This window comes from Hippocampus bargibanti, linkage group LG07 (assembly GCF_051943395.1).
Source record: "Hippocampus bargibanti isolate YZ-2025 linkage group LG07, ASM5194339v1, whole genome shotgun sequence".
Lineage (NCBI taxonomy): Eukaryota > Metazoa > Chordata > Actinopteri > Syngnathiformes > Syngnathidae > Hippocampus > Hippocampus bargibanti.
The window spans coordinates 5,574,373-5,600,633 of record NC_142740.1 but is presented as its reverse complement, the minus strand read 5'-3'; the positions used below and the strand labels follow the sequence as shown (position 1 = coordinate 5,600,633).

At 45.6% G+C, this 26,261-nt stretch overlaps 1 protein-coding gene across 6 annotated transcripts; it reads right to left on the bottom strand.

The window, feature by feature from the left end:
* Nucleotides 1–1,480: 1,480 nt before the first annotated feature.
* On the bottom strand, nt 1,481–25,982 carry b3galt2 (beta-1,3-galactosyltransferase 2). Of its 6 annotated transcripts, none has more exons than XM_089000495.1 (4): nt 24,789–24,832; nt 8,474–8,595; nt 8,332–8,394; nt 1,481–5,620 (listed from the first exon to the last, which is right to left on the bottom strand). In XM_089000495.1, the coding sequence occupies exon 4, from the start codon at nt 5,413–5,415 to the stop codon at nt 4,159–4,161; it is 1,257 nt and encodes a 418-aa protein (XP_088856621.1). In that variant the 5' UTR covers nt 5,416–5,620; nt 8,332–8,394; nt 8,474–8,595; nt 24,789–24,832; the 3' UTR covers nt 1,481–4,158. The 6 variants fall into 6 exon arrangements, with proteins under 6 accessions (XP_088856621.1, XP_088856618.1, XP_088856620.1 ...); XM_089000492.1 differs by lacking the exon at nt 24,789–24,832 and adding an exon at nt 23,332–23,955; XM_089000494.1 differs by lacking the exons at nt 8,332–8,394; nt 8,474–8,595; nt 24,789–24,832 and adding exons at nt 21,606–21,658; nt 23,332–23,955.
* Between the last annotated feature and the right edge of the window lie 279 nt (nt 25,983–26,261).

Here is a 26,261-nt window from a genome sequence, read left to right as displayed (position 1 = left end):
CTCAAGTAGATAGAAAGCTAGCCAGCTAACTAATAGATAGCCAGCCAGCTAGATAGACAACTAATAGGCAGAAAATAGATAACAAATAGATAGCTATCTAGGTAGCCAGGCAGATAGCCAGCTAGATTTTCTTCTACTTCTTTCTTTTCTTTCTTCATTCTTTCATAACTTTGCTGCTGTGAAATGTCCAGCTAGCTAACAGATAGCCAGCCAGATAGTTAGCTAATAGATAGACAGCCAGATAGCTAGCTAATAGACAGAAAATAGATAGCTATCTAAGTAGCCAGCTAGACAGCTAGAACATTTTCTACTTCTTTCTTTCCTTTCATAACTTTGCTGCTGTGAAATGTCCAGCTTGCTAATAGATAGCCAGCTAGCTAGATAGCTGATAGACAGAAAATAGATTGCAAATAGATAGATATCTAGCTAGCCACCTAGATAGCTAAAAATGTTTCTACTTCTTTCTTTCCTTTCTAATTCTTTATAATAATAATAATAATAATAATAATAATAATAATAATAATAATAATAATAATAATAATAATAAATTTCATTTACACGCGCCCCTCAAAGTTGGCCAATATTCTGATGGCTGGAATAAAAGAAGAAAGCCTTTGATGTTACTCTTCAAAGACTTGATAAGATGTTTTATCTGGCTTGGACTTTTTCCGAAGCGTTCAAATAAAGCTCACGCAACGTGATCAAGGAATGAAATGACAGTGATAGCTAAGATCCCCAATTTAATTGGTTCCCAGAAAGTGCGTGGAAGGTGAAAAGTTTGTCTTCCAAACATGTATTTCGCATAAGAATCCATTAGAATTGAGAATAATCCGTTCCCGGGTCCCATAAAACATCATTTTCTACGAAATAAGCCTTAAAACTACACAAAATAGCCCTTATTTTATGTATTATAAATGTGCTATTGGATTATAATTCAAGAAATAAACTGAACTGTATCATCAAAAACCCTGAAACTGGAGTAGACACATTTTTGCATATCGTCTGGCAGTGAAGGAGTTCAGTTGTACAGTGATACCTCGGCTTACGAACTTAGTTGGTTCCCGGAAAGTGTGTGTAAGCCAAAAAGTTCATCTTCCAAATATTTATTTCCCATAAGAAACCATTAAAAAGAGAATAATCCGTTCCCAGGTGCCCGTAAAACATCATTTTCTACTAATTAAGCCTTCGAACTACACAAAATAGACCTTATTTTATGTATAATGAATGTGCTATTGGATTGTAATGAAAGAAATAAACTGTACAGTGATACCTCAGCTCACGAACCCAATTGGTTCCTAGAAAATGTGTGCAAGGTGAAAAGTTTGTCTTCCAAACATTTATTTCCCTTAAGAAACCATTAAAATGGAAATAATCCGTTCCCAGGTCCCCATAAAGCATCATTTTCTTCTAAATAAGCCTTCAAACTACACAAAATATACCTTATTTTACGTATTAAAAAATGTGCTATTGTAATGTAATTCAAGAAATAAACGGTACTGTGTAAAAAGTCATTTTATTGACCTTTGTGATGGTCGTTGTCAATGTTCCTTCCAGGTTGCCTCTTGAATATATCCTAGTGAAGTTGCTGTGCTTTCTCGGCGATAATGCCCTCACTCACACTGTCCCCTGCTACGTTTTTCAAACTCTTCTATTGCCTGAGACCGTTGCTTAGACAACACAGAAACACCCTTAGCCACACGTAGCAATGGTCGACTTAGCACACTGGTACTGGGACGCTAAGCCAGACAACCGCACACCTTGTTGGTGTTTTCTGATGAGCTCCTTCTTCTGCTCAACTGTAATTTTCTTGTGTGTCCTCTTCGGTTTAACACTAGCCTCTGTTGGGGTCTTTTTCGGTCCCATAATAAACAAAAGTATTCCACTTGATAACAAACCACGTCTGCACTCAAAGAAAGGGGGTGACAAAAACTAGTCCAGCAGCCACCGTGGCGCCGTGTGGATTATCTTGTTTGCGAAAAACTTGTTTGTATGCAAAGGTTATAGGAGATTCTCAACTCACCTCTGCGCTGCGGGGTTGGGTGGTGGGGGGTTTCGCCAGTTGTCCATCACTGCGATCTATCAAAAAGCAGAGATGCTAACGCAAACATCTTTAGTTGTGTGCTTTGACGTTTATTTATTTATTTTTTGATAAAATACAGGATATGGCGGATAAAGCTTTTGGGACTCGGAACTGGAACGTAAAGTGACGGAAACACTCAAAAAAGTTGGTTTTCATTCATATTCAAACGTTCAACAAAAAATAGCCATTACATTTCCCTTTGTCTGTGTAAACACATCAACGCAAATTTTTATAATAATGATATTAATAATAATAATCATAATAATAATAATACATTTCATTTATAAGCGCCTTTCAAAACTCAAGATCAATTTACAGTCACAAGATAAGTTTTTCTGTGGGTGAGCAGTGGCAGCCACACCTGCCAGCGTTCACTCAAATAGATAGAAAGCTAGCTAGCTAGCTAATAGATAGGTAGCTAGATAGTATCGGGCCAACTAGACAGTTTCGAGGAGTTGATCTATTAGTTGTCTATTAGCCAGATATATGGCTAGCTGGCTATCTAGCTGGCTACCTAGCTTGCTATCTATTAGCTATCTATCTGGCTATCCAGCTAGCTATCAATTAGCTATCTGGTAAGCTGGCTATCTAGGTGGCTACCTAGCTTGCTATCTATTTGCTGTCTATTATCTATCTATCTGGCTAGCTCGCTATCAAGCTAGATATCTATTAGCTATCTGGCTATCTAGCTGGATACCTAGCTTGCCATCTATTAGCTATCTATCTGGCTAGTTGGCTATATAGCTAGCTAACTATCAGCTATCTGGCTATCTAGCCGGCTACCTAGCTTGCTATCTATTTGCTGTCTATTAGCTATCTATCTGGCTAGCTGGATACCTAGCTGGCTATCAATTAGCTATTTGGCGAGCTGGCTATCTAGGTGGCTACCTAGCTTGCTATCTATTTGCTGTCTATTAGCTATCTATCTGGCTAGCTAGCTATCGATTAACTATCTATCTAGCTAGCTATCTATTAAATTTCTTGCTAGCTATCTATTAGGTATCTACCTAGCTATTAAATATCTCGCTAGCTATAACCCCGTTCAGGTCTTGATGCCTCTATGGAGGTGTTGGGTGATAACGATCGACTAATTTGCGCTTGTAAATTAAATGTACCATTATTATTAATTCAACGGTGGAGAAAATATCATTTGCTAGCTATTTGCTATCTATTAGCTATCTGGCTTGCTAGGTAGCTAGTTAGCTATCAATTAGGTATCTTGCTGGCTGGCTATTAGCTAGGTATCTGTTAGCTATCGATTGGCTAGCTAGCTAGCTTTCTATCTATTTGAGTTACTTCCGGGTTGAGCGAACACTGGCGCTTGTGGCTGCCGCTGCTCACCCACAGAAAAACTGATCCTGTGACCGTAGAGTGACCTTGACAGTTTTGAAAGGCACTTATAAATGAAATGTATTATTATTATTAATAGCTAGCTAGCTAGACAGCTAATAGATAGCTAGCCAGCCAGACCGCTAATAATAATAATAATAATAATAATAATAATAATAATAATAATAATAAATAATAGTAATAATAATAATAATAATAATAATAATAACAATAATAATAATAATAATAATCCATTTCATTTCTAAGCGCCTTTCAAACCTCTCAAGGTCACTTTCGTTTACAGTCACGGGATGAAGTTTTTCTGTGAGTGAGCAGTGGCATAACTCAGATAGAAAGTTAGCTAGCTATATAGCTAGCTAGCTAGTTAGATAGCAAATAGATAGCTAGCTAGGTAGAAAAAGGATAGCTAGCCAGCTAACAGATAGCCAACAGCCAATAGCTAGTTAGATTGCTAATATATTTCTTGACTCAATTAGCTAGCTAGCCATGTAGCTAATAGATAGCTAGCTAGATTGCTAACTAGCTAGTCAGTAATAATAGATAGCAAATAGGTAGTGTAATAGCTCGTTTCTTGAGAATGCGTTGCTGTCGTCAGTGTTATTTCAAGCTAGTTTTTCTTGTTGGGATGCCTCCGTGTGGAAATACTGTCCCGGTTCAGCCAGCACCATCGGGGACAGGGAAGTCCGAGACTCTGCGTCCCTCTCCAAATGAAAACCGGCGACTTCAGATCAGGGAGGCCGCTCGGCGTGGAACCTGCGCTGGCGGTACCTGCCGTTCTTCTCCTTCGCGGCGTTGACGCAGGCGTTGCGCTTGTTGCTCTGCAGGTGGTTCCAGTACTTTAGCAGTTCGTTGGGGTGGAACTGGTGCGAGGTGATGAGGTGGCTGTACTTGCAGCTGGAGTACGAAACCCGCCAGTGGTTAAAAAGGAATTCATTGGGGGGCGGCGTGGGTTCGATCCTTAGCTTAGCTAGGCAGATCCCCACGTAAACGTCCTCCAGGTGGAGTCTCCGGATCCCCAGCGAAGCCTGGTAGATAAGTCGGGCCATGTCCCCCGAGAAGACGTACCCCGTCCCCGAGCAGAAAGTCGGGTAGCGCTCACTCGGGTAGAGGTCTGGGGGCATGTACCACTTGCTGTCCTTGTTGCGGTTGGGCGCGTAGCCTCTCATCAGGTAGCCCGTAAAGTAGTGGCGCCTGGGCGGCAACTCCGGTTTCAAGAGCTTCTGGATCAGGTACTCCGTGTTGACAAACATGTCGCTGTCCGTCTTCATCACGTAGGAGGCGTCCGGGCAGTACGTGGCCACCCAGTTCATGGCCATCAAGGTCTTCAGCGTCAGGTTGTAGTAGGTGTCCAGGTAGTCCTGCTGGATGATGTCCCGGTACTGGCGACTTTCCTCCATGATGGCGTTCTGGAGGAGAACGTCGGAACCGTCGGAGAGACCCAGCACGAAGAGGCGAACCAAACCCAGACCCGGCGCCACGCTGTCGTTGGCCCACGTCTGGCGGATGGCGCGGCGGGCGTCGGCCTGGCCCGGTTCGGCGGCGATGAGCAGGACCAGGAAGGGCGGAGCTTGGCTGCACTTGGACGGCTGGTTCAGGATGTAGCGGTAGGGCTCGCCGGTTAGCTCGCCGGCCCCCACGTCCATCTCCTTCTGCAAAGTCTTATTGGCTCCGCCGCCCGGCGCCTCCGCAACCAACCGGGAGTTGAGGTCCAGCGAGGACTTGGGCGCCGCCTCCCGCAAAAGGCCCCGCAGGGAGCTACTGCGGTTAGCGTCCCCCCTGGGAGCCCGCAAACCCCGCGCCGTGTAGGCTAGCGGGATTTCGCGCGGCCCGCCGCGGCCCGGTAGCCAGTCCTGCCGGCCCAGAAAGGAAAAAAGGGTGAAGAGCAGCGCTAGCGACAGGAGGCCCGCTACCTGGCTGCGGAATAGCGAGCGCTTAGCGCTCCACGTCATCTTGAGCGGGCAGCGGTGGCGCCGGCGCAAGTGCATAGTGCGGGCGGGCCACGTGTGGGCCACAACGGGCGGCGACACTGACGCAGGGTGGCCTCAAACATGTGGTGGCCCAAAAGTCATCAAGCGCCGCGTCCGCTCGGGGTAGCGTCGAGCAGGCTAAAAGTTCCCTTGCGGATTTCTCTTTGGAACTGGAGGGTCAAAGGTCATGTTGCGTGCGTCTTCAATTCTTCTCGTCTGAAATCTGAAATGACAAACCGTTTGAGTTATTCCCGGTTGAACGAGGTCACCGTTGCTGGCTACCTAGCCAGCTATCTATTTGCTATCTATTAGCTGTCTAACTAGCTAGCTAGCTAACTTGATCTATTTGAGTTATTCCCGGTTGAACTGGGTCACCGTTGCTGGCTACCTAGCTAGCTATCCATTTGCTATCTATTAGCTGTCTAACTAACTAGTTAGCTAGCTAGCTATTAGTTGTCTATCAGCTAACTAGCTAACTTGATCTATTTGAGTTATTTCATGTTGAGTGAACGCTGGCGCATGTGGCTGCCGCTGCTCACCCACAGAAAAACTGATCCTGTGACTGTAAAGTGACCTTGAGAGTTTTGAAAGGCGCTTAGAAATGAAATGGATTATTATTATTATACTTTTCACCGGCGTCAAGTTGCCTGTAAAATTGTCCAATTCTGCTCTCGGGATCCTCTGCACCCTGCCCACCACCTTTTACAACGACTCCCCTGAGGCTGGCACTACCAATCGATGCGCACCAAATTATTATTATTATTATTATTATTTATTTATTCATTTAATTTGTGGGCGGCCCGGTAGTCGAGTGGTTAGCCCACCGGCTTCACAGTGCAGAGGTCGCCGGTTCGCATCCCGGTCCGGCCTCCCTGTGTGGAGTTTGCATGTTCTCCCCGGACCCGCGTGGGTTTTCTCCGGGTCCTCCGGTTTCCTCCCACACTCCAAAAACATGCATGGCAGGCAGATTGACCACTCCAAATTGTCCCTAGGTGTGAGTGTGAGAGTGACTGTTGTATGTCTTTGTGTGCCCTGCGATTGGCTGGCAACCAATTCAGGGTGTCCCCCGCCTTGTGCCCGAAGACAGCTGAGATAGGCTCCAGCAACCCCCGCGACCCTAATGAGGAATAAGCGCTACGGAAAATGAGATCAGATTTAATTTGTGACATTGAGTGTATTAGCTAAGTAGCTAGTGCAGACATCGGCAACCCGCGGCTCCGGAGCCGCATGTGGCTCTTTCACTCCCCTGCTGAGGCTCCCTGCGTCTTTAGAAAATAAATAATGAGTATTTAATTTAATGTATATTATTTTAGTTCGTTCGTTTTCATCTGTGCTGTATGTCATACATATTAGCATATTTGACAATAAAGCTGACTTTGACTTTTAAAATGTAATTTTAAATTTGAAGATTATGGTGATTATAAAAAATACAAAATAAAACGTATTAAGTTTTTTTTTTGTCGCTCATAATATACGTCATCGACAGTGGACGTATATCCGGTCACAACCGCCAAATTGCGCACGATTTCTTGAATTTTTCGATCCCCAGGTAGGCCAACTATGGATAAATCTAAAAAAAGAAAAGTGTCTGAAGAAAACAGAACGTTTAATGATAGGTGGGCAGATTCGTTCGAGACGGGTTTACCGGTATGCTTAATATGTCATGAGAAGTTAGCAAACAACAAAAAGTCAAATGTCGCAAGACATTTCCAGAACAAACACGCAGCTTTTGCTCAAAAATATCCGGATGGAGATGAGAGAAAAAGAGCCGTTTCGGAACTGATGCGGAAGGCTGATCAGAGCAAAAATCATTTTACGAAGTGGATGAAATCTACAAATTCAGCTACATATGCTCGTTTTGTGGCCGCTCAGGAAATAGTCAGGCACGGGAAGCCGTTCACAGACGGAGAATATATAAAAGAATCATTCATTAAGATGTCAGAACATCTATTCACAGACTTTAAAAACAAGAGTGAAATTGTGCAGAAAATCAGGGACATGCCCCTCTCATTAAAAACAGACATCGCTCACGCCTGACAGACGACAGCTTACAGTCCTGTGTGAAGATGAAGGTAACGTCATACAGCCCTGATGTGCAGAGGATGTGCGCTGAGGTGCAGGAGCAGAAATCACATTAACCAGGTGATAAATATTGTATTTGCCATTTTGCAAATATTTTTTTTCAAATACACATTGAGTATTATATTTGAAAGTAATCTTCAACCCAACGACTTTTTTTCGGAGTTTAAAATGTTTTTGCTGCGCGCAGAAATGTAATTTCTCTTCTCTGTAACAGTTCATTGATTCAAATGCAACACACTATAGTTTGTTTATGCATATATAAAGGTAAAAAAAACGATGATGATGCAGTGCAGTAGTGTTGTCTTCATTTTAAATGTCAAAAGGATTTTGTGGCTCCCAGTGTTTTCTTTTCTGTGGGAAATGGGTCCAAATGGCTCTTTGAGTCGTAAAGGTCGCCGACCCCTGAGCTAGTGTCAAGGTAACGCGCCTTGTCAGGCAGGAGAAGAGGCCCAAAAATTAGGGAAATGAAATTGGATGGTTTAAGTCCTGCTGCAAATTCCCAATTCGACCACTAGATGGGGACAGACGGATCCTAGCTCAGCCTCAGGCCATATCAGTATAAACCAGTCATAATATGGTAAAAATGCAACTACAGTGAGACCTCAACTTACGAACTTAATTGGTTCCCAGACAGAGTGTGTAAGGCGAAAAGTGTGTATCTCAAAAAAAAAATTCCCATAGGAAACCATTAAAATGGGAATAATCCGTTCCCGGGTTTCCATAAAATATACTTTTCAACTAAATAAGCCTTAAAACTACACACAACATACCTTATTCTATGTATAATAAATTTGGTATTGTATTGTAATGAAAGAAATACACTGCATTGTATCATAAAGTCACTGTGTTTACATTTGTGATGGTCATTTATGGCTTGATGGAATGGCGTTGGAGGTCGAAGGTCAAAGGGAATTGCTGTTTGGAAAGAGAGGGGCATTACATGAGGACTGTAATTAAAGAAATAAACTGTGCTGTAAAATAACGTTTTATTTACCTTTTTGGTGGTCGTTGATGGCTTATGGAAGAGTCACCTTCCACAAGGACTGTTGGTAACTTAACCTCTGGTGCTGTTCGGTCGTGTGCTTCCGCCGAAGATCACTCCGCCAGCCGTGGTGGCTGTGTATTACGAAAATAGTGCTTATTATAAGGTTTAATTTTCATAAATTTGACGTTTGTAAGACGAAAAGATTGTAAGATAAGATGTTTGTAAGTTGAGGTCTCACTGTACTAAAATGAGCATTCCAAAGCCTTATAAAAAGCCATTCAAAGATGATTATAGAATTTGACAACTCACAAGAAATTGACCAAGTGTAAAAGAAGTGATTTTATAAAAAAAAGTGTTCCTTTTCTTCATACATTCTTCCTCTTTATTTAACCAGTCGTTGCGAGACAACAAATAGAGGAACAGAGTTATTAATCAAATGCTTATGCAATGCTTTGTAACCGCTTTGAGTGAAGAATATTGCGTTGTGATCATCGCAAACCTCCCAGAGATGTCATATGATGTGTAACAAAAGAAAGAATTTAAACGGTAGTGAAACGCTAGCAATACGCAAATGCATATACAGTAAGGTCTCGTTATATCGATATTCTCGGGAGTCGGAAAAAATATCGATATAACCGGACTATCGATATATCCGATCCTGCGGCATGTAAATTTTCTCCTTGCGTTCGTAGAAATAGTATCGTAATAAGCAATACTATCGATATAACCGATATCGATATAACGAGACTTTACTGTATATTATAACCAGCTGCAAAACGCTTAAAAGAGAAATTGTCTATCATCGGAAGGCCAAAATCGCATACAGGATATGAGTCAGCCTCACATGAGACGCGAGGTCCAGCTGGATCAAACCAGTTCAAGCCAGAGGAGGACTGAGCAAGCATGACCCTTCCCTCCGGAGAAGACCGCCCATCAATCATGTGACGAATGGTATAAAAAAGGAACAATTGCAAAATCGAGGGAGAAGCAGGGGAGAAAACGGGAGAAAGAGAACGGGTGCTTTCAGCGAGCCTTCGGGCTCCGTGACCAGGAGGACGGCAACCCTTCTCCCTTAGACTTAGAGGGGCCCGAGTGAGATGGGACCGCGGATGTATTCAGGCTCTGAAATCCGTCGGGCATGGACCGGCCCGACGGCATCAACACAGACCTGAATCTCCGGGGAAATGGCCAGGAACTATAGAGATTCTGGGGATTCGAGAGCTCGTGGGCGAGATGTGTCCAACGGCACAGGCTCAGAGGCTCTTCTTGGTCCATTTTCTTTTTCGAGGGCTTCTTAGAAAAAAAGTGTAATTTTAGTTTAGCCGAAATTGTGGATTTTTGAATTTTGAATTGGATTTACTTTGAAAATTTTTGATTGATGGAATTACAAGAGATTGCCTCACAAGAGCGGGCTCGAGTTCGTTCCGGAGTGGTAAGAAATCAAGTTCCACCAATCGATAAAAATTAACCATTAAAGAATTAGACAAGTTGACTCGGGAGAAATCTGTAAAAAGTCACCCGATGATAGACAAAAGCATAACCGCATAGAAAAGATGATTTTATTATAATTTGTATTATTTACTTATTTTATTTTATTCAATTTTTATTAATTTTTGTTTTATTCATGTATCCTTTTTATCTTGGGAGAATCGACAATAAAAAATGTAATCTGCATTAAAGGGGAAAATTCCGGGATCGCAGTTGTGAAATACCGTTTCCGCATCGTGCAAGAAAGGAAATAAACCCGTTCATTACATAAGTGCGAGTCATTGTCGCCTCTGAAAAGATATCAAGTGATCCTATCCGTTACAACCTCCTAAAAATGAATACAAGTGTGAAACGGCGAGAGGTGCCGTCCGTCGCGGCGGTTTCCTCTTTTTGTTAATCCGTCGACAAAGTAAAGGTTCGAAGCTTTATTATTCCGGCTCGTAGGTAGAAAAACCCCCAAAAACAAACCCGAATGATCATAACAACGATGATTAAACTTTATCCAGGTCTTATACCAATTGCACCAGCGTAAAAAATATGAGAGGAAGCTGCCTTAAAAGCGCAGTGTACGTTTCCTGAATCTCCGATTCTGAAAAAAGAATGCAAGCCGTTGGCCTTGGGAAGCCCGGAGTCCGCTTCTTTCGCGGTTACTCGTCGGAGGAGAAGAAGGAACGGAGGAAGACCGGGTGGACTTGTGGCGTCACACGTGTGTATGATTTTGAAGTGCGCCTTTCAACCCTTTCATGTCTTTCAATTCCTTGATCTCCTTGATGTGCGTCTCACCCTGACGCATAGCACACGCTTGAAAATGGTATAAAAGGAGCTGTCGCGGGACAGAGAGATTGGGCGGTCCACGGGGCAGAATCATCTCAGATTCATCTCGGACTCACAGACTCAAAGAGACTTGCAAAGACCCGCTCAGGCGCCCGGCTCACACCGGGCGTTGGACGGACATCACGGCACGACTTGCTCGACTCCACGCTACGATCAAGCTCTGCGCATCATCTGCCTGGGGAGATCTGACAACGAACCTACTTGCAAATAAAGAGAACCATCGAACTCTTTAGACTACGCAAAAGTAGCTATATTTATAATTTAGCTCGGGGCAGTGAGAACCTGGACGAATTTCTCTCAGCGATCGGCTCGCGTAAAAAAGGGAAGTCGGAAAGGAGGAACTTGCAGTCGGGGCGGCCGAGTAGGGCAGAGTGGCGGAGAACCTCGTTTCACTCGCACTATTCTCCCTCTCGCGCTCCCGCTCGCCCGCGGGGACTTCCTTCCCACCCTTCCCTCGAACGCCCGTTACCGGGAGGGCCGATCTACGTGGACAAAATCAAAATAGGGCGGGAGGAAGGAGCGAGCGTTCCTTCCTCCTTCTCCCGATTTCCCGATTCGATTTTCCCGTCGCTGACACTAGCTATCTATTAGCTATGTAGGTATCTAAGTGGCTAGCTATCTAGATAGCTATCTATTGGTTATCTACTCGCTGGCTAGCTAGCTTTGTATCTGTGTATTTAATAGTAACATTCGGTGTATTAGCTAACTAACTATCTAGCTAGCTAGCTATACAGCTATCTAGGTGGCTAGCTGGCTAGCTATCTGTTGGATATCTATTAGCTATCTACTAGCTGGCTAGTTAGCTTTCTACCTATTAACTTCCGGGTTGAGGCACTATACAGTTCTATTTGTGTCATGATCTGGTTGGCGACCAACGGGTAAATGTCTGCCGGATTTGGTGCAAGTAGCGCCTGCCTGAGGGGAGTTTCTGAAAAAGGTGGTGGGCAGGGTGCGGAGGGTCCAGTCGGATTTTCCACACCCTTGTTTGGATTCTTGCAAATCAGAAAAAAGAACTCGAAAAAAGCACATGAACAAATTTGTAAAATCAGAATCAGAATCATCTTTATTGCCAAGTATTGGATTGGATTGGATTGGATATGCCTTTATTAGTATTAGTAGTTTACTAGTATGTAGAACACACAAGGAATTTGTTTCCGGTAGAACACGCTGCACCAGTATCGTCGTCAAAAAAAACTGCTAAGTGGCACTATGACACTGAATGACACAAAATGACACTGAAAAGATATCAAAACCATCTGGACCGAGGACGTAACGCAGGCCATAGCGCTCAGCCCCTCCCCCGCCGCCTCCCGTCGGGTCGCGACATTTACAGCGGAAATCGCATTGATGTTTTCTAGATCCGGCAAGGCAACGGCGTTAAAGCGAATGGCGACCGGCGGCCATGGCCATCTTTTCCCGGCGGTCACCTGAAAGCTTATCGATGTGTCCAAATCAGATCACCGCCCAGGCTGCGAGCGCGGGCGCTAATATATCATCGACGCTAGAAAACCCACACAACAGATGCACCGATAGCGACCGGAGAGACGTCTAAGATGCTATCGTTGCTCACGAGCGGAAAGCCAATCACACTTTTACAAAATTCCTGTGAGTGTTCTGTGCATAAAAAATGACAAAGGTCAAGAAAATACAAGACGGAACGGCAAAAAAAATGGTGCATCGGCTTCCTCCGCGGAGAAGTACGATCATGTATAAACATGACTAGCCGCCACACGCACAAACACGGACAGCGACAGGAAAGGCAGGCGTAACCACAGTGGTTAGCTGCGCATTTCATAGCTAGGCCTTCAGTAGTGCTATGTCTGAATCAATTCAAACCTTAAATGACAACCGACAGCATTTTTTGTTGCCTAACTGACATCAGAAAAATGTTCGATAGCATCTAAAATAGCCAAAACACGCAGTCTGATATTTTTTGTCAAATGCAAAACACTAAATAAAAATGACATAAAGTATCCCAAAACTGCCACAAAATGAGCTCGGAACTGGGCAGATTCAGAAAGTCCCGCCCCCTTGTTCGTGACATCATGCCAGGATACTCCTTCACAAACTGCCTTGCTCCAGAATCAAAACAATGGCTTCAGAGAGTTCAGTTTCGGAGAAGATTCAAATACAGATAACATCCGACTTGCGACCGACTTCCGTTCCAACCAAACGGTTGTAAGTCAAAATGGTCGTAAGTCAAAATCCATTCAAAATGTTGAATAGAGACTCGGAGGCTAAATGACTCGTAAGAGGGGGAGCCTCTTAAAATGTTAAAAATAGGGTCTGGAGGTCGTAAGTATGTGTGGTCGTAAGTCGAGCCGGTCGTAAGTCAAATGTTACCTACCCAGAAAATGCACAACATGGCGCAAAAGGTTCGTTGGAAATGGGCTGATTTGTCCGTTGGGAATTTGTGTCAACTTACACCTTTATGCGTGTTACCGCAATTGGCTGCAACATACAACGATTCACCATTGCGTTATTGATGTAGTTTTCCTTCTAATTTTGCTATCACCACGGTGTTTTCAGATGAAAAAAAGTACCCAAAATGCACTGTGCGTTGCTTTCTCGGTCAGGGGCGTTCCCTCCATGATGTCACTTAGGGCACCGTCATCAACTCGAAAACTCCGATACGGAAGGACTTTTTTAATCGAGTGCAAACATTTCTGCTTTCCTCTTCAGAACTATTTGAATCCTATTCATAACTGGATTGGATTGGATTGGATTGGATTGGATATGCCTTTATTAGTCTCACAGTGGAGAAATTTACATTTCACAGCAGCAAAGTGATGAAAGGAATGAAAGTAGAAAAATGAAATACATGAGCTGCTGGAAAGGCAGCCACTCTCGCGGCGCCGTCTTGAAGTCAAAAGAACAAAAAAAAAACTCAATAACAAATAATATGACAGCATAGAGACAATATGACAAAACAAAGACACAGAGAGACATTCATTCTTCAGGACTTGCTGTACCCTCTTTGTGATGACATGAAGCAGTTCTAGATGAAAGAGGAGAGGATCAAAGCGTCTTTCCACCAGTGGATCAGGGACATCATGGTGGAATGTGCATGTCAACTACAAGCTAAATGTTGAAAGCAAACACGCAGCTGTAGCATCCATTGACGAAAAGAGATTGTCTCACATCTCCTGTTCCACATAAATCTGCTTCAATTCCAAGCCGCAACAATTCCACATACGCATCGGCGCTCTGCGCTGACGCTCCTTTCTTCTTATTGCGGGTTCCTCAAGCCATGCGTCCATCCAGCCGCAGACCGTCCAACGACACTGACCTTTCCGCTAAACAAAGCGGGCCTGTGAAGATGCTGCCCATTACAGGCGCAAAAAGCACAATGGCCCCTTTGGTGTCCAGCGATGGCAGTCGAATGGCTCCGAGCAACAAGGAAGAACAAGGATGAGTAACAAGGAAGCATCTTCTCCGAATCTGAAGCCATTGTTTTGATTCTGGAGCAAGGCAGTTTGTGAAGGAGTATGCTGGCGTGACATCACGAACAAGGGGGTGGGACTTTCTGAATCAACCTCATTTTGTGGCAGTTTTGGGGCAGTTTAAGTCGTTTTTATTGGTGTTTTGCATTTGACTAAGAATATCAGCCTGTGTGTTTTGGCTATTTTAGATGCGACAAAAGATTTTTCTGATGTGAGTTAGGAAACAAAAAATGGTGTCGGTTGTCCTTTAAGGATTGGATTGAATCAGACGTAGCACGACTACCAAAGGCCTCGTTGTCAAATGCATGGCTCGCCATGGCCGTTATCATGCCAAGAAAAAGAAAAAAAAACGAGGGGTGCAAGTCTCCTGGATAATTTGTAGAAGGTGACGGACTGTGCAGTTGGCCTTACGTCAGGGCGGAGTGCAGACAATTGATGCCGCTGGCACCGTTTCCCGATCAATACTTGGAAAAGCGAAGTGCTCGGCGCCCGCTTTTGCAAAGGAGACGATAACATCCGACATTGCAAGAGCCTTTAGTAACCTGCCATTTTCGGGAGCTTCAAAAATATGTTATATATATATATATATATATATATATATATATATATAAATAGAGCGGCTGGATACCTCAGTTGATAAGGCATCAGTTTGGCATATGGGAGATGAGGGTTCAAATCCCACTTGTGGCAGAGAAAATGAGCACAAAAACATCATCCAGTGTGGGTCCTTGGGCAAGAGCCTTCATGCTAATGCCTACCTCATAAAAATGATGAGAGACAATAAATGAAATGACATGCCGGCTCAGACGTCGCCCGGCCAAACAAGGTCTGCGTCAGGTGCTGGGGAACCAGAGCACCCTGATGAAAAATGGGCTACTGGAACAAAGCGGAGATGGACGAGATGCGATAACATGGCTCTGTTGGAATGCTACTACTCAAGCAACCCTAGTCAGAGGGGTTACATGCGGAGAATGGGGGCTGAATGGTTACTTCGAAACCCACAGTCACGGTTGACCACGAAACAACTAGTAGCTCAGTGTTCCAATATCCACAAACGGCATGTCATGATGCCAAAAGAAATGTTAAATAATTTTGTGTGTTCTGGATTTTGGATGGGAGAAAGGTGCGCATTTCTCCCCATCCAAAACAGAGTTGGGCGACCACTAATTGATTGAGACTGATTGAGAAGGTGATTGCAACCACCTGGGAATGGCCAATTGCCGCTGGGATCTGATTGGCCCGAAGCTCAGGTGAAGCACCTTTAAAACTAGACTGAGCCAGTCACTTCGAGGAGGAAGAAGAGGGACAAAGGACAACCTGGAGAGCAGTGTTACCTGGGGCCTGCCGAAAACTGATATCAACTTCAAATAAAGAAAACTCACAATACCCTTCCTGTATCTGGCTGAGTGAACTTTTATCCACTTTCCACCTGCTTGCTGTATCGCCGCACGACACGGCAATTGCTATCACAACTTGAGATTGATGAGGTACAACACAAATTCTGAGGTGAAGGGCCCCAGGCTGCCACATCAGAGGAAGAGGTTCAACCAGAGATTGGGAGGCAAGCCCCAATGAATGATGAGATTGGGAAGCCAGCCCCAATGAATGAAATGCTGAGCGAGGCAGCAACTGACCTGAGAGATAAGATCATGGCAAGAATGAAAACTGGGCAACTAAGAAACCGATTACAACGGCTATGTGAAGTACAGTAAAGTCTCGTTATATCGATATTCAAGGGAGTCCGAAAAAATATCGATATAACCGGGACTATCGATATATCTGACCCTGTTTGCATGTAATTTTCTCCGTGCGTGCATAGAAATAGTATCGATATAACCGGGACTATCGATATATCCGATATCGATATAACGAGACTTTACTGTACCACCTGAAAGTCTCATGGAAACTGTGAATGCAGCACTGAGAACGATCCCGACCGGAACGATCACGGAAACCAATGAGCTGATATACACCTCAGCATCAGTGATCCTAGAAATGCTCGGCTAAAAGAGCAACCATGAGAGCCACGAGATTCATTACCCACCATGGAAAAGACGGTTGGAGGCCAAGATCAAGGCGGCTCGGAAAGATGTGAGTCAATTGACGAAGATCCAGAGAGGTGTGAATAAAAGGCCAATACCCAAGAGGTACATGCAGATAACCATACTCGAAACTGCCAAACAAAGGCTCCAGGTCTTGTCCAGTCGCCTAAAGAGGTACACGAAAGAGAATGAGGCCAGAAGAATAAACAGGCTGTTCGCAACACAACCTGCGAAAGTGTACGCTCAGTGGCAGGGTTCTAACAGCAGAGCAGACCCTCCAAGGCTGGAAACTGAAAGATACTGGAAAGGCATATGGGAGAAGGAGGTCGCGCATAGCAGTGCACAATGGCTGGTGACTCTAAAAGAGGAGCACAGCAACCTCCCTGAACAGAACCCAGTTACCATCACAGCGGCAGATATACAAGGAAGAGTCTCATGTATGAAAAACTGGACGGCACCAGGCCCGGATATGGTCCACACTTACTGGCTAAAGAAACTCACAGCTCTCCACGAGCGCCTAGCAGCACAAATGAACCAGTTGCTGATGGATGGGACTCACCCAGGATGGCTAACCGAAGGGCGAACAATCCTGATCATGAAGGATTCCTCAAAGGGTGCAGTTCCTTCCAACTATCGGCCAATAACCTGTCTCTCCACAACATGGAAGCTCATGTCAGGCATCATTGCGGCTAAGATCAGTGGACACATGGATCAATACATTGGCGAAGCGAAAGGGACATAGACTCCCTGATCCACACAACCAGGATCTACAGCAGTGACATCGGGATGTCATTCGGGCTGGAGAAATGTAGTCGGATGGTGACTAAGAGGGGCAAGGTAGTCCACATTGAAGGGGTCTCACTCCCCGAAGGAACAATAGCAGACATTGAAAACAGCTACAAGTACCTCGGTATACCACAGGCCAATGGCAACCTCGAACTAGCAACAAGGAAAGCGGCTACGACCAAATACCTCCAGCGAGTGAGGCAAGTCCTCGGAAGCCAGCTCAATGGCAAGAACAAGACCCGGGCAATAAACAGCTATGCCCTGCCAGTGATCAGATACCCTGCAGGAATAATACGGTGGCCAAAGGAAGAGATTCAGACCACGGATGTTAAGACACGAAAACTCCTCACCATGCACGGAGGGTTCCATCCCAAGTCCAGCACCCTGAGACTGTACACAAGCCGTAAGGAAGGAGGTCGGGGACTAGTGAGCGTGAGAGCCACTGTCCAGGATGAAACATCCAAGCTCCATGAATATATCAAAGAGAAGGCTCCAACGGCTGATGTACTCAGAGAATGTCTCAGACAATGGGGAACAGAGGATGAGGTGCTGGAAGAGGGACAATCATGGGAGGAAAAGCCCCTACACGGGATGTACCACCGAACCATAGCAGAAGTGGCTGATCTCAAGAAGTCCTATCAGTGGCTAGAGAGGGCTGGCCTAAAGGACAGCACAGAGGCACTCATCCTGGCTGCCCAAGAGCAGGCCCTGAACACCAGAGCCATAGAGGCAGGTATATACCACACCAGACAAGACCCACGGTGTAGGTTGTGCAAAGAGGCACCTGAGACAATCCAACACAAAACTGCAGGGTGTAAGATGCTGGCAGGGAAAGCCTACATGGAGCGCCATAACCAGGTGGCTGGCATAGTCTACCGAAACATCTGTGCGGAGTATGGACTGGAAACCCCAAGGTCAAAATGGGAAACACCTCCCAAGGTGGTGGAGAATGACCGAGCAAAGATCCTGTGGGACTTCCAGATACAGACCGACAAGATGGTAATGGCCAACCAACCAGATATCGTGCTCATAGATAAAGGGGAAAAGAAAGCCGTTGTCGTGGATGTAGCGGTCCCGAGTGATGGAAACATCAGAAAGAAGGAACATGAGAAAATCGAGAAATACCAAGGGCTCAGAGAGGAGCTGGAGAGAGCCTGGAGGGTAAAGGTGACAGTCGTGCCTGTGGTGGTCGGAGCACTCGGGGCTGTGACCCCCAAACTCGACGAGTGGTTGCAACAGATCCCGGGAACAACATCGGATATCTCGGTCCAGAAAAGCGCAGTGCTGGGAACAGCAAGGATACTGCGCAGAACCCTCAAGCTTCCTGGCCTCTGGTAGAGGACCCGAGCTAAAATGGGGGACAGACACCACCCATGGTGGGTGAGACGCGGATTTTATATATATATATATATTAATATTTTTTTTTACTCATTAACTGCCGTTCACAAATTCATTCGGAAATTGAAAAAATGACATAGAATTTATGGCAATGACAATGAATTTATTCAGGTTTTGTTGTTTTTCATGCTTGGGTGTCGATAAAGCGCTGACCAGACCTCTGGCCATGTTTTTTTTCCCTTCCACAAGGGGGAAGCATTTCCTTTTTTCCCCATGTTAGCGCTTTGTTCCAGCTTCACGTTGTTAAATCACGATACAAATAATCTTCTCTCCTTTTCCTTTCGGCGCCACAGCGAATCAATGTCCTCCATCTATCCCGGTTTTGTGCATCCTCTTCTCTCACACCAGCTACCTTCATGTCCTCTTTGACCACATCCATAAACCTCCTCTTCGGTCTTCCTCTCGGTCTCCTGCCTGGCAGTTCAAGGCTCAGCATCCTTCTCCCGATATAGTCGCTCTCTCTCCTCTGGACATGACCAAACCATCTCAGTCTGGCCTCTCTGACTTTCTCTCCAAAGCCTCTAATACGAACTTAAAACCTAAAACCTCAACATCTTCAGCTCTGCTCCCTCCAGCTCTGCTTCCTGTCTTTTCTTCAGCGGCACTGTCTCCAGTCCAAACATCATGGCTGGTCTGACCACGGTTTTATACACTTTTCCTTTCATCCTAGCTGAAACCCTTCTATCACACATCACACCTGACATTTTTCTCCAGCCGCTCCAGCCTGCCTGAACACGCTTCTTCACCTCTTTTCCACACTCTCCATTGCTCGGACAGTTGACCCCAAGTACTTAAAATCCTCCACCTTCTTTAGCTCTTCCCCTTGTAGCATCACTCTTGCACTTGGATCCCTCTCATTCACACACATATATTCCGTCTTGCTGCAACTGATCTTCATTCCTCTCCTTTCCAGGGCATATCTCCACATCTCTAGTTTCTCCGCCACCTCTTTGTTCCCTGTTCTCGCTACAGATCACCATGTCGTCTGCAAACATCATGGTCCAAGGAGATTCTTGTCTAACATCGTCTGTCAGCCTGTCCATCACCATAGCAAACAAGAAGGGGCTCAGAGCTGACCCCTGGTGGAGTCCCACCTCCACCTTGAATTCCTCAGTCATACCGACAGAACACCTCACAACTGTCTTACAGTCATGATACATGTCTTGCACCGCTCTGACATACTTTTCCGTCACTCCAGACTTCCTCATGCAATGCCACAGCTCTTCTCTGGGCACCCTGTCATACGCTTTCTCCAGATCTACAAAGACACAATGCAATTCCTTCTGACACTTCTCTATCAGCATTCTTAAAGCAAACACTGCATCTGTCGTACTCTTTTTTTTTTGGCATGAAGCCATACTGCTGCTCACAAATGTTCACTTCTGCTCTTAGTCGAGCTTCAACTACTCTTTCCCAGAGTTTCATTGTATGGCTCATCAACTTTATTCCTCTGTAATTAGTACAACTCTGCACATCTCCTTTGTTCTTAAAAATGGGCACGAGTACACTTCGTCTCCATTCTTCAGGCATCTGTTCACCATCTAAGATCTTGTTGAATAACCCGGTCAGGAACACCACCACCACCTCTCCAAGACACTTCCATACCTCGATTGGTAAATCATCAGGCCCGAGTGCCTTTCCCCCTTCATCCATGGTCTTCAGTGCCCTCCTCACTTCATCCTTGCTAATGCTTGCTACGTCTTGGTCCACAACAGTCACGTCTTCTACTCTTTATTCCTTCTCATTTTCCTCATTCAGCAATTCTTCAAAGTACTCTCTCCATATTGCCATCACACTACTGGCACCTGTTAATACATTGCCATCTCTATCCTTAATCACCCGAACCTGCTGCAGGTCCTTACCATCTTTGTCTCTCTGTCTCGCCAGCCTGTAAAGATCAGTCTCATCTTCCTTGCTGTCCAGCCGAGCATACAAGTCATCATAGGCCTCTTGTTTGGCCTTTGCCACCTTCACTTTAACCGTGCGCTGCATCTCCTTGTACTGCTGTCTACTCTCGTCCGTCCTCTCAGTGTCCCACTTCTTCTTTGCTAACCTCTTTCTCTGTATACACTCCTGCACCTCCCCATTCCACCACCAAGTATCCTTATCTGCCTTTCTTCCACTCGATACACCAAGTACTTTCCGACCCATGTCTCTGATTATGTTCGCTGTAGTTTGCCAGTCATCTGGAAGGACCTCTTGCCCACCCAGTGCTTGTCTTACCTCCTTCCTAAATGTCATGCAACACTCTTCCTTTTTCAACTTCCACCATTTTGTCCTCACTTCAGTCTTTCGTTTCTTCATCTTCCTCACTGCCAGCGTCATCCTACACACCACCAACCTATGCTGTCTGGCTACACTCTCACCAACCACTACTTTGCAGTCACTGATTTCCTTTAGATGGCGCCGTTGACACAAAATGTAGTCTCCCTGTGTACTTCTAACTCCACTCTTATAGGTCACCCTATGTTCCCGTCTCTTCTGAAAGAAAGTATTCACAATAGCCATTTGCATTCTCTTAGCAAAGTCAACCACCATCTGTCCTTCAGCGTTCCTCATTTGGAGTCCAAACCTGCCAATCACCTCCTCATCATCTTTGTTTCCTGCGCCAACATGTCCATTGAAGTCTCCATCAATTCCACCAACAACCCTCTCACTTCTCGGGATGTTGTGTATGACTTCATCAAAGTCCAACCAAAAGAGATGGAGGACATTGATTCGCTGTGGCGACCCCTGAGGGGAAAAGCCGAAAGGAAAAGAAGAAAGAAGAAGATTATAAACGGCTCGGTAATCAGCCCACAGATTTTTTTTGGCATTGTGAAAAAATGACTGCTGTGTGTGGGTTTTTTTTGGTGTGTCGAATCCATTCAAGTCGGTTTGTAATGAATTTTTATCGTCTAACTGGGCTGTTGGCAGCCATTCGCCAATTGGTTGCCAAATGCCTTGGAGAGCATCAGAAACTCCCTGGCCTTCCTTCCCTTTTGGCAACGGGCAAGCCTTGTTTTTATTTGTTTTTGTTTTTAACTTGATCATTTGCAAATGAAAAGAGAATACACTTCCTAGTCGCTTCCCAGTCGGCTTGAATTCAAACAATTGCGCGTTTTTGTCTGGTGCGTTACGCACCGAGACAAAGATGGCCGCTGCGCTCACCTGCTTTCAACACCTGTCCGCTTCGCAATTTGCAAACAGTCAACGTTCTCTGTCTGTCAGGACGCACAACAAAAAAACGGCAAACGAGTTGACAGCTGGACCGCCTACGTGGGCAATAATAACAATAATAATAATAATAATAATAATAATAATAATAATAATAATAATAATAATAATACTATTATTATAAAAAGGTTGTTCATGAAAAAATAGTTAATAATAATAATAATAATAACAACAATAATAACAATAACAACAACAATAATAATAATAATAACAATAACAATAACAATAACAATGACAATAACAATACTACTACTACTACTACTACTACTACTAATAATAATAATAATAATAATAACAACAATAATAATTCGAGAGTGGCTGCCTTATTGTTATTTAGTTTTTTTTTGTTCTTTTGACTTCAAGACGGCGCCGCGAGAGTGGCTGCCTTTCCAGCAGCTCATGTATTTCGTTTTTCTACTTTCATTCCTTTCATCACTTTGCTGCTGTGAAATGTAAATTTCTCCACTGTGAGACTAATAAAGGCATATCCAATCCAATCCAATATCCAATCCAATCCAATCCAATAATAATATGCTAAGTCCACCATCGCTACCATCCTTCGCAACAAAGAAGCTATCAAAGGTGCGTCTGTTGCAAAAGGTGTTACCGTGCTCTTAAAGCGACGGTCTCGGGCAATCGAAGAAGTTGAAAAATTTATGTTAATTTGGATTAACGAAAAGCAGCTATCCGGCGAAGGTGACTCTCCTTCCATAAGCCATCAATGACCATCAAAAAGGTAAATAAAACTTTATTTTACAGCACAGTTTATTTCTTTAATTACAGTCCTCATGTAATGCCCCTCTCTTTCCAAACAGCAAGTCCCTCTGACCTTCGACCTCCAACGCCATTCCGTCAAGTCATCAATGACCATCACAAATGGAAATAAAGTGACTTTATGATACAATGCAGTGTATTTCTTTAATTACAATACCATAGCACATTTATTATGCGTGGGATAAGTTGTGTGTAGTTTTAAAGCTTATTTAGTTGAAAAGTATATTTTATGGAAACCCGGGAACGGATTATTCCCATTTTAATGGTTTCCTATGGACATTTTTTTTTTCGAGATACACACTTTTCACCTTACACACTCTGTCTGGGAACCAATTAAGTTCGTAAGTTGAGGTCTCACTGTACTTTGTTTTATCTTTTGACCCCCCCCCCCCCCACACACACACACACACACCATCCCTTTTCAATGTTGCTGCTGTAGATTGCAAATTTCCCCATTGTGGAACTATTAAAAAACTTTCTGAATCTGATTCTCATTAATAAGCGCCTTTTTGAAAACTCTCAAGGACACTTTCCAGTCACAAACAACAACGGAACAATAAACACAAGAACAATAAAGCGCTAAAGCTAACATTCTAAATCATAGAAGAGCAGATTCATCTCAAGTGCAAATATGATTTTTAAACAGATGAGCAAGCAAGCAAGCCAACAGGCAGGCAGCCATGAATGAGCGTGACAGCCAGAGGGAAGAGAAAGTGGGTGGGGACGGCCGCGGGAAGGGGGGGGAATGAAATAATAATAATAATGCATTTCATTTTAAGCGCCTTAAATAAACATTATGATTATTATTATTAAATTATTATGATTAATAAATTATTAATTAAAATAAAGGACGGGGAGGTGGAGGGGACCCGGACGGACGACGTACCTATCGTTCGTCGGGTCGCCGCCGCTTCTGTTGCAATCGTCCTGGCAGCGATTTTGGACTCGACCACATCGCGTGGGGACGAGGGAGGGGGGTGGAAATAGGCGTTCTTTCGTCCGCTAGCCGCAACGTCGCGGCGGCTCGTCGCTCGCGGTCATCCCCGCGGAGGTTTTCAAGCCCCCCCCCCTCCTCAGGACCCAAAAATCCTCCCCTGCCGGACGCCTCCCCTCTTGTGGTCTCCGGGCAAAAAAACCGTCGCCACCCGTAGCGAGCCTGTGGGATGCTCGCCCCCTTGTTTCCCGCTCTTGTCCGAGTTGCTCCCACCGAAACGAAGAAGGGAGACGCAATTCGCGGAATGAGCGACGTGAAGGTTCCCCCCGCCCCCCCGCCCGGCAGCCGCACGCAGGGGGAGAGACGTAAGAAATGGGGGAGCGGGGGTGTGCAGCAACGGTCCCGCTAACAATGGAAGCCAACAAGTCTCATCCCGGTTGCGTATATGCGGGAAAAGCCAAACAAGCGCCGCGTCCCTTTCACGGCGAGCGACCGCGGTAGGTCGCAACGAAGCTGGACGTCGCGGTGATGGAACGCGAACGCGTCACCGCGTTTTTGAGGGTCGGCATCTCACAGCCACGTGACCACGCCGTCCTGCTCGTGCTGTGTTCAGGGAGAGTGGGACAAATTAAAGTCGCTTAAGATGGTCAAGTAGAAAAATATAATAATAATAATAATAACAATCCATTTCATTTATAAGCGCCTATCAAAACTCTCAAGGTCACTTTACAGTCATATGATAAGTTTTTCTGTGGGTGAGCAGTGGCAGCCACATGCACCAGCGTTCAACTCAACCCAGAAGTTAAGAGATAGAAAGCTAACTGGCCAGCTAATATATAGCTAATAGATAGCTAGCTAGACAGCTAGTCACCTAGATAGCTATATAGCTAATCGATGAAAAGGTTTCTTCAGCCGTCATATGTACTTCTTTGAAGGTGTCGGACGTTTCTCTTCTTATCCAAGAAACTTTGTCAGCAAACTAAAGTCTTACTGGTAGTTTAGGGCCTATATATATCCCTACTGTCCAGACATGGCGGTGCCGGACTGTGCTATGATAGGTCCCTGCTGTTGGTGGGAGCAGAAGACTACCCCCTGCAGCTGCTCCACCGATAGTTCCTATCGTTCTGACGACTGGCCTGTTTGCCCCACTTCGACCGTTATTACCTCATCAGTATTGCTAATCCTATGTTGCCTAAGCAGGCTATTGAATGACCGATCCAAATTGAACCTCACCCCACCTATCACGTCGCTCGAGGCTAAAGGCAGGACTCGAGTGATGGGGGGGAAGGTGAGAAGGTAGGATCCGAAATACACGGCGAGAAAGGTGTTGAGGAGCAAGAGTCTTTACTGAGACATGTGATAAAAAAATAACAAACGGGATGGCGAGTGAAGACAAAATAATGACAGACCTGACGGCAAGGTAATGGCGTGGGTAACTTCCAGAATATTCCAACGGAGACGGTAGTGTGCGATTGGCAAATATAGTCAGAAGGCACAATCAAAGGAATGACAAACAGCTGTGGGAATCCAGGTGAGTGATGATGGGAGGGGCCGTCTCCAGGGAGCAGCGGAGGTGACAGGAGGGGCGGGGCGCGCCCAGAACGGCGACGAGATGTGACACACACAAACCGGTTTAATGAAGGATTTAGTTGTTAGTAGTACAGATGACGGCTGAAGAAATCTTTTCATCGATGGACCACTCCTGTATGACTGAGAGCTTACACAGACGTATATAGCTAATAGTGTCACGTTACTTGAGGCTTGAGGGCAGGGCTCGAGTGACGAAAGGAAAGCGGGGAGGTTGGATCCAAAATACACGGCGAGACAGATACTCGTCAACAAAAGTCTTTACTGAGACACGCATGAAAAAATGACAGCAGGATGAGGTGAGTGAGAGAGATCGATGACGGCAGACCTGACGGCACGGAAGTAGCAAGGGTGGCTTTCAGAATACTCCGACGGAGACGGTGTAGTGCGATCGGCAAATATAGTCAGAAGGCACAATCAAGGGAATGACAAACAGCTGTGGGAACCCAGGTGAGTGATGATGGGAGGGGCCGTCTCCTGGGAGCAGCGGAGGAGGTGACAGGAGGGGCGGGGCGTGCCCCGGTTCGGCGACGAGATGTGACAGTACCCCCCCCCCCCTCAACGGACGCCTCTTGGCGGCCCACCAGGTTTGGAAGGGTGAGCCGCATGGAACACCCGGATGAGAGACGGGTCGAGGATCCAGGCACGTGGGACCCACTGACGTTCCTCCGGTCCATAGCCCTCCCAGACGACCAGGTACTGCACTCCTCTGCCCATGCGCCTGGAGTCCAGTATCTCCCGCACGGTGTAGACCGGTCCGTCGGCCAACATCCGGGGGGGGGGTTGGCGTGGGGGCTAAGGAGCTGGTTTCTACTGGCTTGAGGAGGGAAACGTGGAATACGGGGTGGATCCTCATGGTGGGTGGCAGCCGGAGCCTCACAGAGACCGGGCTGAGGATGGCCTCGATGGGGAAGGGACCCGTGAAGCGTGAGCCCAGCTTGGCTGCAAACCCTGCCAGCCGAAGGTCCCTCGTGGACAGCCACACTTCCTGCCCGACCTGGTAGCTGGGTGCCTGTCGCCGATGACGGTCCGCCATCCGCTGGTTCCGGGATGCGGTGCGTGTCAGGGCATTCCTGGTCTCCTTCCAGACTCGGTGGGCCCGTCTGAGGTGATGTTCAATAGACGGGACCTCCACTTGGCCCTCCTGGGTGGGAAACAAGGGCGGCTGATAGCCACAGGCGGACATGAATGGGGACCGACCTGTGGCTGCGGAGACCAGGGAGTTGTGGGCGTACTCCACCCAGGGTAGGTGTAGGGCCCACGACGCCGGGTTGTGGAGGCACACGCACCGGAGG

What these genes read in the sequence shown, in the direction of transcription:
- b3galt2 (XM_089000496.1), bottom strand. Translation starts at nt 5,415, where the DNA reads ATGCACTTGCGCCGGCGCCACCGCTGCCCGCTCAAGATGACGTGGAGC.